At 42.0% G+C, this 20,722-nt stretch overlaps 1 protein-coding gene across 1 annotated transcript in view; it reads right to left on the bottom strand.

Annotated features, from left to right (window-relative positions):
* Nucleotides 1-20,722, bottom strand: part of MYCBP2 (MYC binding protein 2) — a 553,924-nt gene that overhangs the window by 97,010 nt on the left and 436,192 nt on the right. Inside the window, 4 exon segments of the mRNA XM_082246610.1 lie at nt 9,988-10,105; nt 10,107-10,110; nt 15,263-15,399; nt 16,002-16,226. Of these exon segments, the coding sequence (XP_082102736.1) occupies nt 9,988-10,105; nt 10,107-10,110; nt 15,263-15,399; nt 16,002-16,226 (484 nt within the window).

Here is a 20,722-nt window from a genome sequence, read left to right as displayed (position 1 = left end):
GTCATTTTAACACAAAATGTATTTACGTTGCCAGTCCGGGTTCACAAATGTGTGGGGCCAGTTTCAGTGCGATTTTTTTTCAAGTTCAGTACGGCTTCTTCATTGGTTTAGGTGTGAATATTTAAAGGTGTACGACACTTGAAATTGCACGTGAATGAGACTGAAAACCGTACAAGCCCCTCTTTAAAAAAATGCACTGAGAATTTAATGCGGTTCATTGTGAACTGGGGCTAACAAAGAGCTTCCAAAGAAAATGAAGAGGTCAGTACATCTACACACTTCTGCTGCTTTTGTTTGCATTTTCTAAGTTTCCGTTTATATCTTCCTTGCTGGCACACTCGTCCCAAAAAGAGGAGGTTAAATATTGGGCTTCAAATTAATAACCCAACCAGTCAAAATCTGACAGCCATGATGATTTTAATAAATTCATTACTCCAGGCAAGGCTGTAAGTCTTGTGAAGAAAAGACTTTTAATGTAACATTACATAAATTTTTATGCCACTTGTTTAAAGTTGATGTGTTGGCAAAGGTCAGGTTCACTCACAATCTTGAGAGATTGCACAAACGTAGCTTACCTTCAGTTAACATGAAAGCAAGGGCTTAGCAACAGCTCGGTTTAATGTACATTGAGCAAAGCACTATGGGATGAAAAGCATGCATACCCACCCTTTGGTCTGTTAGAAAGCTGAGAAAAAGCAGATGTAGGACGAGCTTTAATTTTGCTAACAGGCTCACAAGAAGCATCACAGCATGGTGTGGGGTCTACAGTGGAAGACAGTAGTACAGAAGCAGCAAAGAGTTTAGCAAACACAAAGCACTTTACAAAGCAAGCATCAACTAACAGCATATAGCGACATTATGGGCTTCAGCTTTAATACGCATTGCTGAAACTCTCATTAAATTTGGTTATGTGCTCTTCTATTGCCTACGTAGTGGAAATTTAACATCATGGCCAGCCTCATACCCAATAGGGAGATACAGATCTGCATATAGGCCTCATTCACATGGATGAACGTAAGCTTACACCTGTGCAAGGAACGCACTGGGATGAGCAGGTGTTCCATGCATGCCCATGCATGCAGTACAAATAAAAATTTCAGAAGACTCTGTGCCCATTAAGGCTTTATTTAATCAGGTTTCCTTTTGTTGCCATCTCTGCACATGTACTTTTAAAAACATTTGTACGGCAATCAAAATACTAGGCTAACAACTTGCTTTACCTTGATATGTATACATTAACGCTTTACCATTAAAAATCAAAGCAGCTGTCCAATAGGGAATATGTGTGATGTTATAAAAAGCATAAATATGTAATCTGACTACTTTTGCTACTGAATTGGTTACAAAGATCTGTAGAAAATAATTCGCTGAACACAGGAAACCAAAACAAAAAATGCTAAATATATTTTTTAAAAAAACAGCTTAATCTGGCAGATAATGAATGGAGCCTTCATTCATTACTGGAAATGAATAGGTTAGTATCAGTTGATGGATATGTATGTAGAAACTGAATGTAAAAGGGTGATATACATCATGGAACACTTAAGAGATTGTGAATATGCATTTATGCGCATGCAAATGGATTAGTAAATATATAAATGCCTCATAGCTTTCAAAATCCCAAACTAGCAAACAAAATTAAAATTGCCTTCATGTAATTATTTAAAAAATTGTCCAAAGAAGATCAGTTATGCAAAAAATAGCAATCTCAATGCCTATAAACTGGAATTTTATCCCATTGTGAGTGATGTGGAACACTTCCTCAAATCCACATTCAGGCAGCTGTAAACCAATGATAAATTATAAATCTGAAAAGATTAACCTCTGTTAAAAAGTCCATATATTACACATTTCACCAAGTAGCAAATACTGTATTTGCTAAAATAGGAGTAAAAAAGCTTGCATCACTAGTAGTAAAACATAATTTTGTAGCTGAAAAACACAGACTGCACCAAGCCAAAGTTAAAAGGAATACCACCAGTCTGACAGAATATTCTACCTCTATTCGAAATACAGGATAAAACCAATTAACTTCTTTTTAACCAAAACACTTGCAATTCCCTAGCTAAAACAAAACAAAAAAATGAAATAAAAAGATATCAACGCTAATTAATAGGAAATATAACAAAACAATAAATTGATGCAATAGGTTAAAACACATCAATAATTAATCCAATTCACTGACATCTATTGCTTAAAACTACCCCCCCCCCCCAAAACAACCAAAAATTATATAGTTTGTTTTGGTAAACTAGGCATGCATAAAAGTGGAGGGCTCTGAAGAAATTAAAGAAATTGCTTCAGACAGAATGGATGGGTGGAGCAAGTGAGAGGGACAGACTTACTCTGAAGTGGAGGCTGAGGCTGCTGGAAGGAGGGGGACTGTCCGAACACAAATGGGCTGTGGACTAGGGAAGAGGGAGGTTTTGCAGCTTGGTCAAAGATGGAAGGAGCTGGCAAACTAGGCCGTGACTGAATGGAATTCAGTATGGCACTCAGTTGATCACCTGCAATGGGCAAAACAATCAAAACTAAAACCCATCAATAAATGATTAATGAGTAGGTCATGACATGCTACTTATATATACCATAACATATCCATTGCTTCTGCACAAGCTCTGACCAGAAGAGTTCCCATAAAAGGTTGGCATATACTTTAAAAAGCAACACAGTCACATGATAAATGGTTTCCCCATATGACCAAATATCAGAAGGAACTTGTACGAATGGTAACAAAACATTAATACAAACCTTATAACTTGTATAATATGGACACCCCCATAAAAGGAAATTAACACTCTTCACAATGTTACCAATAGCAAGAAAAAGTTTTAGCACCATTGATTTAAATCTCACTTCACACAAGTTTGAAATATATTTAGACTTTTCATCAGTAAAGACAAAACACGAGGGTCAGATCACCAAGACATAGGAATAAAATTAACCATCTTCAGCATTTTAGTTCAGTGCATTGTCTCTTGAAAAGTGTTAAAAAATTGCATAGCTAGAGATTTGGGATTTATTTTATTCTCGTGAAACAGCTACTTAAAGGATAAGTTCTCCTTTAGAAACAGGTTACACCCATATCCAGGGTGTAATAGGTTATGTATGGACCAGCCCGATCCCCGGCATCTTCCCAATCCCCGCTGCAACAGCTAGCTAGGTTCTTCTCCCTCCTCGCTTGCGGTCACAAATTTTTTTTAAAAATTGGGCCAAGGGGGGCTCTGCCTGCCCGGCCGTTTCACTGATTGACAGGGCTCTGCACATGGGAAACTACAGCCTTCGCGACTGTCATGTAGTTTTCAATGAACTACTATGGCCCTGTGGTAGTTCATTCATGCTTCCTGTCAGATTCTATTTGCTTACCATACGGAATATACGGGCAAACAGATACACTGGCAGATCTGCTGGAGACCTGCATGGAACAAGTGATCTGCTGATTGCTAGTGCAATGCTTTACAGGCTCCAAAAAAAATAAAATAAATAATGCACCTGCATTTAACCTGCAAAATAATGTGCATTTTTTTTCTCCAAAAAGTTAACTTACCCTTTAACAACAAAAGCCATTATTACTTAGTGTTCTATCTCAAAAAATGTTATCACACCTCAAATGGCTTCTCTAACTGTTCTCAATAGACCTCTCACTGAATACTTTAAGCACATTTACCCATTGCAGCACAGAGGTGATGTCACCACTGAACTCTGGGCACAAAGACTTTCCAAATTTTTGTGTACCAAATGCCTTTGAAGACCCAGATTTAACCTTGTAAAAGCAGTGGTGACATCACCTCTGTGCTGCACAAAGCCTGTGCAGAGCAGAGTCGAGGATGGGAACCAACAGGTCCAACCACAACAGACTGCCTGCAGAAACCTAAAAAGGAGGTGAATAAAAGAGCAGCCACCCTGCGCAAGGAAAGACAACAGCAGGGACCGGTCCGTATTACAAGAAACTCCCAACACAAGCACAGTGTAGGAGGTATTTTATACCGGATTACTGATAACCGATCTGGAAAAAAAATACACAAAGGTCACAAAGATGCAAACAAGAACAAATGTGGCTTTTATATTCAGTCCAGATTTCAGCTTCAACTACTAACTGAATTGCATGTTCTAACGGTATTGAAGTGCTACAAAGTTTGGGCTAGTCTATGAGCTAGTCTAAGCTGAAATTTCACAACCAGTTTCCAGCACTGCAAACCTAGAAGAGCTATTACACAATCCTTCAGAAAACATGTCATATGTATGGGATATAAATTAATTCTAACTTACCGGTATTTACTTCACAATTACTAATAGCATAATTCACTCTGCTACCAACAAAGTCATATTAAAAGTTTTAACTGGGTTTTAAATTTACTTGATAAAAACATCTATTACAAATAGGTCAAAAACAATTTGCTTCTGATAAATTATTAAACTTAGGCACATTGTCCAGTGATCTTACATGTAATATATCAACCTTAGTGATTCTGGGAACAAAAGGACACACACAAGCCTTAGAGGAAAAAAAAAAAAAAAAAAAAAAGCTGTATGAGTAGGGAACTGACTAGAGATATTACATGAAATCAAGAAACACATTTAGAGATGTTATACACAGATTTGTTTGAATCAAGAGCAGAACATGTCGTATATGGTTAACTAATGAAAGCTTGTGCTTTTTTGTAAAGTGGTTGTAAACCTAAGGCCCCTTTCACACTTGTGCGAGCTAAAAGTTGCGCGATTTTGACATGATTTTGACTGGCTTTGAAGCAATACCTATGTCTTTGGACCTCAAAACGCATTAAAAATCAGCTCAAAGTAGTGCAGATATGAACGGTACTCATTGCAAATCATGGAGTACGACTTGTCATGCGACGTTGCAGTCCAAATCGCAGGACAAGTTGCATGAGTGTGAAAGGGGCCTAAAAATAAAAATTGGGAGGAAAGCTTCTGTTCTCTTATAGCAGATTGAACAGCACAGTGCTTGTGCTATGTGCTTGTAATTATGGCTGCTGATTTCGGGTTACGGTGGCCAGGATACATGGGTGGCTGCCTTGCAAACCTGCGTCACAGATGACGGAAGGCCCAGAAGGCACTGAGTGCCTGAGTAGAGTGCACCTTGACAGGGAAAGGAGGAACCTGCCCCATGATGTAATAGGCCTGAAGCGCTCTGCCCACCTTAGAATGCCAGCTAGCTCCTTAGACGCAAGGACACTTTGTGCCCCCTTGGTAATTGACATAGGCCATGGCTGTGGCATTGTCTGACAAAGCACACTGGCCATTCCTAAAGATGATCTGTCCAATGGTCCAGGCAGGCACAGTCTGATCACTCAAAGTTCCAGGACATTGATCGGTAGTCTGGACTTTTCCAGTGCCCAGATCCTCTGAGCAGAGTTTTTGCCGAGGATGCCTCCCCAGCCGGATAGGCTGGCATCCGTGGAGACCACTGTCCAATACAAGGGGATGAAGGATTCGCCCAGCCAAGGCGCCGCAGAAGAAAGCCACCATATCAAGGACTCCTTTGTTCTCCAGCTCAGCCGTCCAGATACTGTGGATTCTTGTCCCACTTGGCCATAATTTGCCTTTGCAGGGACCTCAAATGGAATTGTGCAAACAGAACCGCCTCGAAGGTGGACACCATCAGACCCAGCATCGCATGCAAGTTCGGAGGGATGACCATCTGCTAGACAGCAGGAGACAAACTGCAGCCTGCAATGTCTGGCGTTTATCCAGAGGAAGGAGCAGTTTAGGTAGTGCCGAGTCCAGAGTCAGACCCATCTAGTCCACCTTTGTGGAAGGAACCAGATCAGACTTCTGAAAATTCTGAATCCAAACTCCCTTTAGAGTTCGTATGGTGATTTCCAGGTTTTCCACCAGAGCAGTAGGGGACTTCGCTCGTAGAAGGTGGTCGTCCAAGTAGCCCAGTACCGTGATCCCCTGTTTGCGTAACAACGCTAGCACCGAGGCTAAAACTTTTGTGAAGACCCGAGGAGCAGAGGCGAGACCAAAGGGTAACGCCACAAACTGATAATGCTCCTCTCCCATGGCAAAGCAGAGGAAGCGTTGGTGGCTGGCACCTATTGGAATGTGGAGGTAAGCATCCTTGATGTCGATAGAATAAAGAAAATCCCCCAGATGCAGGGATGCCACCACGGAGTCCATCCTGAACTTCTGCACTCGCACAAAGCATTTCAGCGCCTTGGCGTCCAGGATTGGATGCACCTTGCCTTCATTCCTGTAAACAGGTTTGAGTAAAAACAATGAAAACGCTCCAAAGTCGGAACCGGGACAATCACCTCTTGAAGCAACAGGTCTTGTACAACCCCCAGATCTATAGGGTGGAGTCCAGCGTCATTGTACAACTTCCGCTTTCATTTCTGAGAGTGCAACCTCAGTAGGGGACACGAGTGTAAGCTCTGGGATCCATTGCACAACGGGGTGTTATTTGGAAAAGTCATTTTCACTGACGATGGTTTTTTTACTGAAGTACTACAAGGAACAGCAATACTCCGGAACAAGTGGACCGGAATAGGACACATACACTTTTACAAACTGCATTCATGGAGGGGGATTTTAAGTATATTTTTTTAAAATAGTGTTTGCACATAATCTGTAATTTGGGACTTTCGTTATTGCACTTGCACTTCTAGTTCGATAATACCAATATTGGATTTGCACTGGTATTTCAAGCACTGTTTGCACAATATTTTGTATGTAATGATATGCACGGATTTAGATTTTTAGAATAGAGATCACACACCATTTGAGGTGACACTTGCACTTACTAGTATAGATCTGAGAGCAGCACCAACACCCACTTTCATTCAGCTTGCTCCATCTGGACGCCACCTAGGTGGTTATAGTGGGGGCAGCAGCTACATTTATATCTACCATAGATCTATAGTGCAGAATAATTTATATATTTCTCTTGTATAGCCCCAAACAGACCCTGTAAATGGTCCGGGGACAGGCGCAAGTTGGAAGGAAAGAACCTTCCCGGGGAGCAAAAGTAAAACTTGATCTTTTAGCCTGACCGAACTACTTCGTGGACCCACTTGTCTTGTACCAGGGAAGTCCACGGGTCCGGAAACCAACGAAAGAGGTGCCCCCACCCCCGATATGACGAGGTTCCTTTCGCTTAGTAGCCTGGGGAAGAAAAAGTACTCTTCCCTCTATGAGACCTTTAATGATGTCATCCAGGGTAGCCCCAAACAGGCGCCATCCATGAAAAAGCAGATATGTCAACGCCTTGAGGTCTGATCCGCCTGGGGAAGAGGGGGGGGGGAAACATTTACTCATCATACCAGGAACAGGAAAGGGGAGATCAGTCAAGGCCTTTTTTACAAGTCTGATCCACAAACCAGCATTTAAGCCAAAAGACATGCTGAAGGACCACTGCCGAAACAGAGCCGAGCCATTAATGGAAGCGTATTCAAAAAGAGGCATTACAGATAAATTGCAGCTCCCTGGTCCGCCAGTTCAGCAAAGGCAGGGGGGAGCTGTTCTCCCTCCAGGTCACAGCATAAAAGCTTAGCCCACTCAGTCAGAGTTTGCGACACCAGGGCCATGGTTAATACCAGCCTCAGTGCCGAACCAGCCAGAGTGTACATATTGTGGGCCACAGCCTCCGCCTTCTTGTCAGCCGGATCCTTAAAGGCCGGGGACTCTAACCGAAATCATTGTTGCCTTGTTAAACCTGGAAACCGGGGGGGTCCACCACCGGTGGAACAGTTCACTCCTAGTAAATCGCTTAGGGAGCCCAAGGGAACGCTTTGGTCATCCCCACTCTTTAGCAACAATTCTGTCAAAATAGGCTGGGAAAGGAAACCCCTCGCCGCTCTGGATTGCTTGTGAGTGCCAAAGGGAACCTGGGCCTCCGCCGCATCCTCCATCTTCAAGGTCTCACACACAGATAAAAACACAGGGTAGGAAAGATTAATAGAACAGAGAACTTGGCTTTAGTTGTTCTTTACCTTTACAATCGCTTTAGGATCTCTGATATTTACCTTTACAATCACTTTAGGATCTCTGATATACAGCACAAAACTACATTCTGTGCCACTCGATGGGAGAGTGAAACATGGCCTGAATAGAGCTCAAAGAGATTGTCACTTAGGTGAAGCCTTTGATTCTCTTTGGGCTTCTGATATCATATTCAAGATGGTGGTGCTCAAGAGTAGCCTCAGAGCTTTTGGATGTCTACACAAGGGAGGCTTATTTGAGCAAATAACATGCAAAAATATAATGCACATATAATCTCCATGGACGATTGTTAGAAATGGATGGTTTGGCAAAAGGGCCTGTTTCAAGCCCTGTCAGCTGCATTCCCATCTGAGATTCCCCCTCCCTTCCTGCCCTAGTTACAGAGGGTCACAAAATGAAACGTTTTGCCAATGGGCTTTTCCAGTCTCAGGGAGATCTGTAGCCACCACTCTTGTTCTGAGTTCAGGAAAATAGGGAACAATGCGTTAAAACAAATGAGCCTTGAAGAGAAGGCTTTTCAATGCTTCATTTAGGACTTGTGTACGTAGACATTTGTTTAAAAAAAAACGGTTTTTGGTGACCTTGGCTGAGGTTTACTTTTAAAATTACAATAAAAAGCAATTTCCAGTTTGGACGCATACTGTTTGTCTGTAGAAAGTACAATTTGAAAGGATGTATGTACATGTGGACAGTCATATTTGCTCATTGCCTATATAGGCTCTGCTTCTGCATCTTTGTGCTACAAATTAATTTAGTTTACTTCCTGTTACTACGATAGTCTATAAATTGCGAATTTTCTAAAAAAAAAAAAAAATACACTCGCCATTGGTTATTATATTAACAGCTGTGAAGCAGAAGCCTGAATAAGGATGAAAAAAAATGAGGTCCCTTTAGCAGCTAATGTACAAATCTTTATATATTAGTATACCAAAATATAATAGTATTTGGAAAAACATTAAAAACTGAAGTATAGCTAAAGTTATTTTGGCCATACTTCTCATATGGATCACTGGAGTGCACTCACTTCTGCACTGTCGGCTGTCAACTGCTACAGAGCCTGTGCGGGGATCCTGATAATGTCAGGATTTGCCAAGATGCCTAAGCTGCAGCTGGCCCAGCCTCTCAGCATGCCACAGAGAGCCTGAGCCATTGGCTTCCACCCTCTCCACAGCCTAGCACTTCAGCACACGCTGGAAGGGCAAAACAGGAAGCCAGTGACCGAGAACTAAGTGAAGACCGAGAAGCCATCTGGGCGCGTATGTATTTTTGGGGTCCCCCTCCCAAACCCATACTTTTCCTTTAAAAGAATATCTTACAAAAAATGTACTGGAAGTACACAAACCAGGACATGGGTAATTATTTTACCTTTGTATAGAGCTCTAGAGAGTTGCTATATCGCAAGGACTCATGCACATTGTGCTTAAAAAAAAAAAAAAAAAAAAACACTTTGCTTTTAAAAAAATGTTGTGCCTGTAAATACACCTCTAGGTTACTCGTGCACTAATAGGTGTTTACAGGCACAACAAAAAAACCCCAGCACGTTAAGGAGAGGAACTTTGACAGGAAAAAAAAAAAAACAGTTGACGTGCCTTAATGACTAGACCCATTTAGCACTTGAGCATTTATTAATTCCAATGGCCAGAATAAAATACTCTGGCCAATGGAATTGATTAACGCTCAAACGTTTGACCCACTTGAATGGGTCTAAACACACTTAAATGCGTGTGCAAAACTTGACTTTAGGCATATTTTTAAGGCGCACAGGGGTGCTAGGCAAATGCACAGCCTGCATGAAGCCTAAATGTGGTCCCATGAGCATTACATGCAGAAAGCCATATTCGTTCTTGAATGCAGAAAGAGATTCAGCCATTCATGGCAATATATCCAACAGTCAAAATTGTGTTTAACTGCTGTTTTTCAGAAGGTTGCAGACTATAGAAAGGAGATCACACTTAAAAGAAAACAAAATAAATATTAAAAATCAATTAACAAGCAAAGAGACAGACAAAAAAAAACACTGCATACCTTTATTATTTCCAAGGCCGTAGTCAAATCCTGGAATGATGTTTCCACTTGCACTGCGACGGAAAATCTGAATGGAAAACGGGCTTGGAGGTGGCGTCTGTGAACCTTGATCTACAACTTGCTCTGTGTATTAGAATACAAAAAAGTACATTTCAATATTTCTCAATTTCACAGCCTATATCAATGAGGCACAGCTCCACTGGAAAACATACAGGACAAGATTTGAAGGACAAAAAAATACTCCAAAAGCATGACCACCGCTTACTTTCTACACCGCTGTTTACCAACGCTGGTATTTAGTACTATGCTATGATCTATAGTTTCTAGGCATAAGGCATAAGAAGCTTTTTAAATGTATGTTAATCCTCAAGGTCTAGGGTTTGCACAACAGTTTACAGGGATTACAGATTCCACACACAGCCTGGCCACATCACTTGTATAATAACATATAATACAGTGCAAGATAACATTTTTGTACTCATTGTAAAATCTGGGTTGGGTTATACTGCCACCTACATGAGGATTGGACACTGGCCGAGAAAAAACTGGGAGGTTAGCCCAAAATAATACTTCCTACTACCAGCATGCCTCAGTTTTGTTGCAAAAAGGAAAAGAGCATGATTGTAAACCTATATCGTAAACCTTAGACTCCAAGAGAAGGGTTTATGGAAAATTGAGGACTGTCTGCAGGTCAAAGAATCACCTAAAGGATGTTATACCCAAAGCTGGCATCAGCTGATGATGGTACACCCACCTGGTAGAACTTAGAGAACATGTTAACAGAAGACCAGGTGCCCACCTTGCACAGTTGCCTGATGTTGAAAAGTCCAAAAAGCACTCACAGACCTAGTAGTGTGCCTTGACAGGAGTGATTTTAACTTTATTGTGGAGACTATAGGCTTGGATGATGATCTACTAGAGCCATCTGGAGATGGTGGAACCAATGTAAGTTGGATGCTCTACAACAGATCCTCCAACGACTGGTTCAAACACGGATTGCAGGTAAATCACTGTTTCATATCCAGTAGTGGGCACGCCTCCTATGGTCTCCCAACCTGGCTTATAGGCGCTATGTATATTATGATCCTTCCAATCTTGCCTTGCTCTGCCTGTGTGTCCCTATCGTATGTATTTACCGTAATCAGAACGCTCAGCCTCTCAATGGTATTTTTAATTGTGGTTATTAAGGTACCATGCAATTCACCTCACCATGAGGGTGCATGCAGTTTTTGAATTCCTTGTACCTACTTTTCCCTTTTTATCACCACTCCATTTTTATGGTGTTTGTATGGTTGTAGACTTTGTAATAAAATCGGTTTGTAATAAAATCGGTTTAAAAAAAAAAAAAAAAAAAACGGTGGAAAGAGAAGCTAGTGACCCCTTACAGAATTCATCGAGGATGAGAAAAAAAGGTAACAGTCTTTCTGAAAGAAGCAGTGGCTGATAGACCCTCACAGCCTAAACCACATCCAGCCAATGGAGAGAAACTTTCTTTGCGTGAATTAAAGAACTATGTTCTGGTTGGGGTGAAAAGCAGAAACTACCCTACACAAGAAGGAAGCCATGAGCCTTAACGCTAGTTTGTCCCTATGATAAAGAAGAAAGGGTTCCTTGCAGAAAAAGACAAAGTTCAGACACTTGCCTTGCTAGGTGATGGCGGCTACAAGAAATGCCACCTGGGTGACAGTAAAGAAAAGGAATGTCAATAATAAGTTCAAATGGTGGTTTGTGAAGCACAGAGAGCAGATTTAAGGCCCGTACACACGTAGCGTTTGTCGGCCGTAAATATTCGGCCGCCAAACAATCGGCCGATTGTCGGCTTGTTAGTATGATGCTTCCGACAACCGACTGCGACTTTTCGGCCGAACAGGCTATAAAATTTTTGTTGGCCGTCACCAGAACGGCCGATTGTTCGCCAGTCAGTACAGAATTCGGCAGACTAACAGCAGATGAGCAAGACTGGGCATGCTCAGAGAAGAAAAAACACACGGAAAGTTAACCATCACATGGCATCACTTCTGCAGTCGGCTGTTGTTGGCCGACAAAATTCGTGTGCAGTCTTTAGCACTTTTCAACCGACAGGACAGCACCGGACAAAAGACGGTCGATCGTTCGGCCGACATTCGGTACGTGTGTACGGGGCTTAAGATCCCAAGGAGTCACAGAGGAAAAGAAGCAGGGTGATGCACAACAAACCCCCTGTACAATGGGTCTTAATTAGGAAGGGAGAGGCCAATGGTCTCTGAAACAGAATACTGGGAATACTTGATAATACTGGGAACTAAACACTGGTCCAAACCCTGTGAAGCAGAATGGCAAAACTGGTGTCCAAACACAGTTCTGGCAAGATTTTTGAATGTTAAAGAGCCATCCCAGTAACATCTGGACAGCTAATGACACGTTTCCCTCCAGAGCCCTTGCCAATTGTTACCTTATCACGAAGTTGTACAGATATTTAACCACAGGGGTTGCCACTAGAGCACGGAAGGTCTAATGGGACCAGCACTTTGGTAAATACCAGGTTTACAAGGATCCCATAAGAAAAAGTATAGGAATCACATGCTAAAAAGATGGGGACACAATGGAAAGCATCCTTATTCAGAAGCCAGAAGTCTCCCTGGTGACAGTGGGGCAGATTTGGTGAATTTTTATGTGGTATTTCTAGACCCGAATAAATGGATTTTTGTAAAATCTTACCGTAAAATCCTTTTCTCTTAAGCTCATTGACAGACGTAGTCCTCGTTGATTAATATCAACTCGGGTTATACTGCCCTCTACAGGAGTAGGACTAGACAGGAAAGAAAACGTTCTGGCCACACCCTAGGGGCAGTCCCAGAGGGTATATCCTCTCACTTCCTGCTACAGCAAATCAGTTATGTCACAAAGCAGTGTTTATAGAATTTAACCCAACCCAACTCAAAAACAGAGGGGCGGGTACTACGTCTGTCAATGAGCTTAAGAGAAAAGGATTTTACGGTAAGATTTTACAAAAATCCATTTTTCTCTGTCGCTCATTGACAGACGTAGTCCTCGTTGATTAATAACTCGGGACGTCCCAAAGCAGTACCACAAATGAGGGGTGGGATAACAGAAATCAAAATCCAGAAGGCCCAACCGGAGCCAACCAGAAGCATCAAGCACTCATCGAGCAAAAAGATGAGACCTAAGTGAAACACCCAACAAACCCTTGAGGTAGACCAACAGTCTCCTCAGATTGCGGCCTGCAGAACCTTGCTTGAAGATCTCACAGGAACACTGGAGAAAAAAGCTGTCTAAAAAATCTATCATATATCCATAACCACATTTTGTTATTCACAAAAGACATTCTGATAGTAAGGGTTATCCTGGTCTGCAGGGGCACACATTCAGTGTAGGTGGCAGTATAGTCCAAAAGGTAAAAGACTGTCCCTCAATGGACAAAAAAGAAATTCTATTTACCTCTTACTAAAAGCATTGACAAAGTAATCAAATGCAAATTTAGTCACTTTAGTCAGTTAAGTGTTTCAATATTAATTACATATCTGAAGAATTCTTGGATATTCATTTGTACATTTAATGGAGGGGCACACCATGACTGGATTACTTTTAGGAAATATGTACACATTGCACAGGTTAAACACCATAGCAATTCTTGTAAATGAAATGTTCACTAAGCAATGGATGGCAAATCTCAAAAGCAAATGCATTTAAGTGATGGCAGCTGGCACCTAGCTTTTGGCAAGTCTATGGATAATGATCTAGCATGGTAATTGTATTGGCTGCTACACTGTAAAAACTAAAAGGTTAACAATACAAAGTGCCTTTTATATTAATGTGTCTTGACACAAACTGTACATATACACACACATACTGTTAACTGAATAGAACTATAAATAAAATACATAAAATGGGTCAAACAGACAAACATTAGGTGTACAAACAGTATATTCTTGCAGCTTTGAGGCCATAAAGTCCCCATTTTTCTGTTTCTGTCTGGCAGTGTAATATTTTCTTAATCTACAAGTGCTTTTACCATTTATAAATGGTCTGAGAGATCACAGAATAGTACCCAAGATGTTTTGAGTTTTGCTCATTAGGGTCCTTTCACACAGTCCGCCTCCATTCGATCCGCCGATACCCGCTGAGCAGGCAACTGAAAGAGCCCCACTGCTCTCTATGGGGGAATCGGATGAGAACAGACCGCCTGTCCGCTCTCATCCGATCCTATCGATGGATGGAAAATAGGGTTCCATCCGTCCGGATTTCACGGACAGGATCGGAATCAGAAAGAATGGAAAGGGAGGGATTGGACTTTATAGGCACCAGTATTAAAACTAATACTTTATTAAAGGATTCACAAAAACATATAAGACAAAATACACAAAAGAAAAAGGTAAAAAAGGCCAACATACAATGTACATATAATGCAATAGGGCGACAAAGCCTAAAAACAGTATACAAATCGCATAGCCTATCAAATATTAATGTATGTAACAACAGTCACGTATAACAATCACATATGTTACAGAATAACCTATGTTTATGAGGCGGCCAAAGAGAGGAATAATAACCGTCTCTAACAGTCGTCTGTACAGAGTAGATACACAAATATTAGATTGAATCCCAGCTGCCCTACATGTTTCGCTTAGTTTAATAAGCTTCTTCTGGGGCATGTGGTGAGAATAGACATCTGCATAGGAACAAGACAATAATGGTGAATATCCGAATACGTAAACATACAAAAATAAGATTTGGCATATGTATGTAGAGGTTGTTGTACAGTCATCCAACTGAATAGAGCTAACAACCAACCAATACATAGTTACATTTAGGGCTATATAGTACCCTTGTCACACCAAGAGAAGAAAAGGGTGAAAGATGAAAGAGGGGGGATAGGGATGAGGAGCGGAAAAGAAAGGGGGACCAAGAGAAAGGGGGGGAAAAAAGGAGAAAAGGGAGGGAAGAGAAAGAAAGGGGGAAAAAAAAAAAAATCGGAATTCCGATTCTGCGATCTGATTCCGATTTTTTGATCGGAATCCGATCGTAGCGGGCGTCAGCTGCGAGGATCCGATCAGATCCGCCTAAAAAAAAACTGACAGGCGGATCTGATCGGATCATTCGTGTGAAAGGGGCATTCGTAAATAATGCCTCCAAACTGCTGTAATCTATGCTCTAATAATTGTAATCTAAAGGATGCAGAGCTACAGCTCTCGGACCACCACTAAAACAGAAGAGTGTGAGTGTTTGGGGCACAAGTTATATAAAAATATATAATTATTAGAATTAAATAATATACTTGCCATCTTCGTGGCGGAGATATTGATTGCCTCCAGCATCTCTGGCCAAGGACCAAGCCTCACCCTCATCATTCTCACAGAACTCTACCATGCTGTTTTTATCCAACTGTACCCATGTACCTTCAGAACTGACCACCTAGCATAAGAACAGAGATCATAACATTCATGCAGATCTTAACATCATTTGTTGAATCAAAAAACAAAAATAATGGCTGCATGCTACAATACTAATACAGAATGTGAGGCATTTTAAGCAAAAGACAAGGTTAAAAGAAAAAGTATACACATCTCAAAATGATCAGAATTCAAAATAGCCAACACAGATAGAAAAAATGCCTAGCAAATTATAGCAAGCACAGCAGGAAATGGTTCAGATTTATAAAAAGGCATCCACAAATTCCAAGGGTGGATTGAGAAATAGCATGACACACTACACCTTGAAGCAAACTTTACAAAGAAGCTCCAAAATTTACACTGCCATTTTAAGAGCTAAACATAGTCAGAGCATACTTGAAATTCCACAAGTGATCATTGCTTTGGACAGTCCATAAACATATACATATTTGGAATCATCTGAGAAAAGCAACATAACTGTCCTATGAAAATGTGCAAGTTTAGCAATGCTATAATAGTGTGCAAATAAAAAAACAGTAAGGACATCTGAGAAAAGTAAAGCTTTGTTGCATGACATTAGGGGAGTTAAGTAAGTCATCAACTGTAGCTAGAAGGAGTCCATACCTCGCCCACAGCCTTGACTTTGTTTCCCAGAACTAACATTCCAATTGGGATACCTCTTAGGTTTGGGCAGCTTCTGATGTTGTGACCAGAGGGCCCAGTCTTCACTACCTTGTAGAATCCAGGTCCGCCCCTGAGTACTGGGACGTCATGCTCTCGCATTGTCATTTCCTGTGTGCAATGCACATTGAAGTCTTTCAATAAATCCTCCGAATTTGCTACCTGCTCCTGACAGATAAAACAAAGCAGATCATCAATACTTCTGTTTACCTCTCTATACTCCTTCAAATATAAATCAATCATAAATGAACATATATCTGTCATATGTCAATTTTCAAATTTCTGAGCCAGTGAAAAAACTACCTCGCTACCTGGCAAAAGAAAATGCAATAATGATGTATAAAAGTAGATTTCAATCCAAGTATAATGTGGCCACCATGTATCATCTTTCCAGCAAAGGGACCCATGATTTCAGAAATAATCCACAATGCTGCTGTAGGGAAAAACAGTACTGTGGATTGACTGTTCAGAAATGTTAGCTCTCCAGGAGACCAGTAAATGCTAATGGCTTATTCCACTGCAGAAAATGTACATATAATCCCTAACACAGAACAATTGTTAAAGTGAGCACATGTTGCCTGATGCTTTAAAGCTAAACTCCAGGAAAGTATAAAAAACACCATGAAGTCCTGTTGGGTATTAAAAATACCAAATGCATTTTGACAGAACTGGTACAAGTACCCAAATCAGTCATAACATCAGCATCTTGTAACTCCCTGCACCCCCTGACCTGATGGTCAGCACTACCCTGCGCAAAGCAGCCAGTTCTACCGTCATATCAAGGTAGGAAACAGCAAAGGCATTACTGCAGAGCATTTCTGCTCCATCATCTCCCAATCACCAGCTGGGGTTCAGTTTATAATGCATTAATAGAAGCTATAATGATTTTGTGCGAATCTTAGATTAAATGTTTTAATTTATATGTTTCTAAATTGAATTGTCTTGTGAATTCCATCAGTGTTTTGTTAAAGTTTGTAGAAGTTTTCATTGCATTTTGACTGTCCTATAAGGTTGTAGGATTCCTGACCCTCTTTCTGGACAGTGCTCATTGGCACTGTACTGATCACATGCACCCTCCCAAGGAAAAAAAAAAAAAAAAGCAATACACACACCAAACTGAGCATGTGTAGAGTGACTCCAAAGGCTCAGTCTTATTAGGAGATGTATTGGAGACAGTTGAAGGGGAGGATCAAAGACAGGATCAAACAGCCTTTTTACACAATGCGGAAGATTAACTCCTTAGGTTCCGCAGTGAGTACAACAAAAATGCTTTACTGAATATATACAGACTGATTTTACAGTTGTGGGTTTAGTAACACTTAAGCCTATGTTTTCCCTTTAACAGATGAATTGTCTGCACTGAGGTGTAGGACCTGGCTATGCTGTCAAGCAGGGGTTGATCAAAGACTGAAATTGAAGTTACAAATCCTTACGCAAGAAAACCGTTCAAATGTATAATTCTGCCTGGAGTTCAGCTTTAAAAGGTAGTTATTTGATTGGACTAATACTTCAGTGATTTGTGCTCATCTATTATACAGTGGGACAAACTAATCTTTCAATATACAGGGGGGAAAAACTGATAATCTTTCAATATACTATGAGAAAGCTTATTTTAGGGAATTTTTGTCTTCACAAAAATGCTAAATGTTATGTTGTAGCTATATCATCTCCACAATTAAGCATGCATAAACTGTACAAATGTTAAATATCAAATCAAACTCCCAACAGTTTTAAAATGGGAAGCATGATACTATTAGCCTGTTTACCATATCCACTAGGAGTTTTTTTTCCCCCTTTTCTGTAAGCTTGACTATGATAAAATGTTTTTTCCTGCTATAACCCGTGAACATACCAGAATAAACCCTACAAACAACAAATCCTAAATCTTTCATTAGAAATTCTCTAACAGTTCAAAAGTTATAAGCAAAAAAAACTGTAAATGTAGAATGCACTTAAAACTATTAACTAAAGCAATTTTAGACACTAAAGCCCCGTACACACGTACCGATCGTCGGCCGAACGATCGGCCGTCTATTGTCCAGGGCTGTCGTGTCTGTTGAAAACTGCAAAAGACTGCACATGAATTTTGTCGGCCAACAACAGCCGACTGCAGAAGTTATGTCATGTGATGGTTAACTTTCCGTGTGTTTTTTCTTTTCTGAGCATGCCCAGTCTTGCAAATCTGCTGATTGTCGGCCGAATTCTGTACTGACTGGCGAACAATCGGCCGTTCTGGTGTTGGCCAACAAAAATTTGAATGCCTACATGACAGATTCTTTTCGGCCGAAAGTGCGCTGTCGGCTGTCGGAAGCATCATACTAACAAGCCTACAATCGGCCGATCGGTCGGTACGTGTGTATGAGGCAAAACATGAGGGGAAACCATCAGCTATTCAGCTTTTTGTATGCGCTAGCATGCCAATTTAACGGCCAGGGCACATCCAAGCATTATACCAGGTGCCAACTTATCTGTGCTTGGTATGCAGAAAATAAGAATCACCTAAGGTTTCTGAATTCTAGCTTGTCAAAACCTTGATGGATGAAGCTCAACTGATATGCTGATTATCTCTGTACACGGTCACATAATAGTGCTATAAGATGTTTGTTATACAAAACTGACTTCATGTATTGGCAGCCCGTCATGCTCCACTAATGGTTTTCCTTCACGATCAGGCTCCACCAACGGTGTTCTCACTATCAGGCTCCACCAACGGTGTTCTCACTATCAGGCTCCACCAACGGTGTTCTCACTATCAGGCTCCACCAACGGTGTTCTCACTATCAGGCTCCACCAACGGTGTTCTCACTATCAGGCTCCACCAACGGTGTTCTCACTATCAGGCTCCACCAACGGTGTTCTCACTATCAGGCTCCACCAACGGTGTTCTCACTATCAGGCTCCACCAACGGTGTTCTCACTATCAGGCTCCACCAACGGTGTTCTCACTATCAGGCTCCACCAACGGTGTTCTCACTATCAGGCTCCACCAACGGTGTTCTCACTATCAGGCTCCACCAACGGTGTTCTCACTATCAGGCTCCACCAACGGTGTTCTCACTATCAGGCTCCACCAACGGTGTTCTCACTATCAGGCTCCACCAACGGTGTTCTCACTATCAGGCTCCACCAACGGTGTTCTCACTATCAGGCTCCACCAACGGTGTTCTCACTATCAGGCTCCACCAACGGTGTTCTCACTATCAGGCTCCACCAACGGTGTTCTCACTATCAGGCTCCACCAACGGTGTTCTCACTATCAGGCTCCACCAATGGTGTTCTCACTATCAGGCTCCACCAACGGTGTTCTCACTATCAGGCTCCACCAACGGTGTTCTCACTATCAGGCTCCACCAACGGTGTTCTCACTATCAGGCTCCACCAACGGTGTTCTCACTATCAGGCTCCACCAACGGTGTTCTCACTATCAGGCTCCACCAACCGTGTTCTCACTATCAGGCTCCACCAACCGTGTTCTCACTATCAGGCTCCACCAACCGTGTTCTCACTATCAGGCTCCACCAACCGTGTTCTCACTATCAGGCTCCACCAACCGTGTTCTCACTATCAGGCTCCACCAACCGTGTTCTCACTATCAGGCTCCACCAACCGTGTTCTCACTATCAGGCTCCACCAACCGTGTTCTCACTATCAGGCTCCACCAACCGTGTTCTCACTATCAGGCTCCACCAACCGTGTTCTCACTATCAGGCTCCACCAACCGTGTTCTCACTATCAGGCTCCACCAACCGTGTTCTCACTATCAGGCTCCACCAACCGTGTTCTCACTATCAGGCTCCACCAACCGTGTTCTCACTATCAGGCTCCACCAACCGTGTTCTCACTATCAGGCTCCACCAACCGTGTTCTCACTATCAGGCTCCACCAACGGTGTTCTCACTATCAGGCTCCACCAACCGTGTTCTGACTATCAGGCTCCACCAACCGTGTTCTGACTATCAGGCTCCACCAACCGTGTTCTCACTATCAGGCTCCACCAACCGTGTTCTCACTATCAGGCTCCACCAACCGTGTTCTCACTATCAGGCTCCACCAACCGTGTTCTCACTATCAGGCTCCACCAACCGTGTTCTCACTATCAGGCTCCACCAACCGTGTTCTCACTATCAGGCTCCACCAACCGTGTGCTCACTATCAGGCTCCACCAACCGTGTTCTCACTATCAGGCTCCACCAACCGTGTTCTCACTATCAGGCTCCACCAACCGTGTTCTCACTATCAGGCTCCACCAACCGTGTTCTCACTATCAGGCTCCACCAACCGTGTTCTCACTATCAGGCTCCACCAACCGTGTTCTCACTATCAGGCTCCACCAACCGTGTTCTCACTATCAGGCTCCACCAACGGTTTCCTCACTATCATGCTCCACCAACCGTGTTCTCACTATCAGGCTCCACCAACGGTTTCCTCACTATCAGGCTCCACTAACGGTTTCCTCACTATCAGGCTCCACTAACGGTTTCCTCACTATCAGGCTCCACTAACGGTTTCCTCACTATCATGTTCCACTAACGGTTTCCTCACTATCATGCTCCACTAACGGTTTCCTCACTATCATGTTCCACTAACGGTTTCCTCACTATCATGCTCCACTAACAGTTTCCTCACTATCATGCTCCACTAACAGTTTCCTCACTATCATGCTC

This window comes from Pelophylax lessonae, assembly GCF_965119305.1.
Source record: "Pelophylax lessonae genome assembly, chromosome: 2".
Taxonomy (NCBI): Eukaryota; Metazoa; Chordata; class Amphibia; order Anura; family Ranidae; genus Pelophylax; species Pelophylax lessonae.
This window is presented reverse-complemented; position numbering and strand designations above follow the sequence as displayed.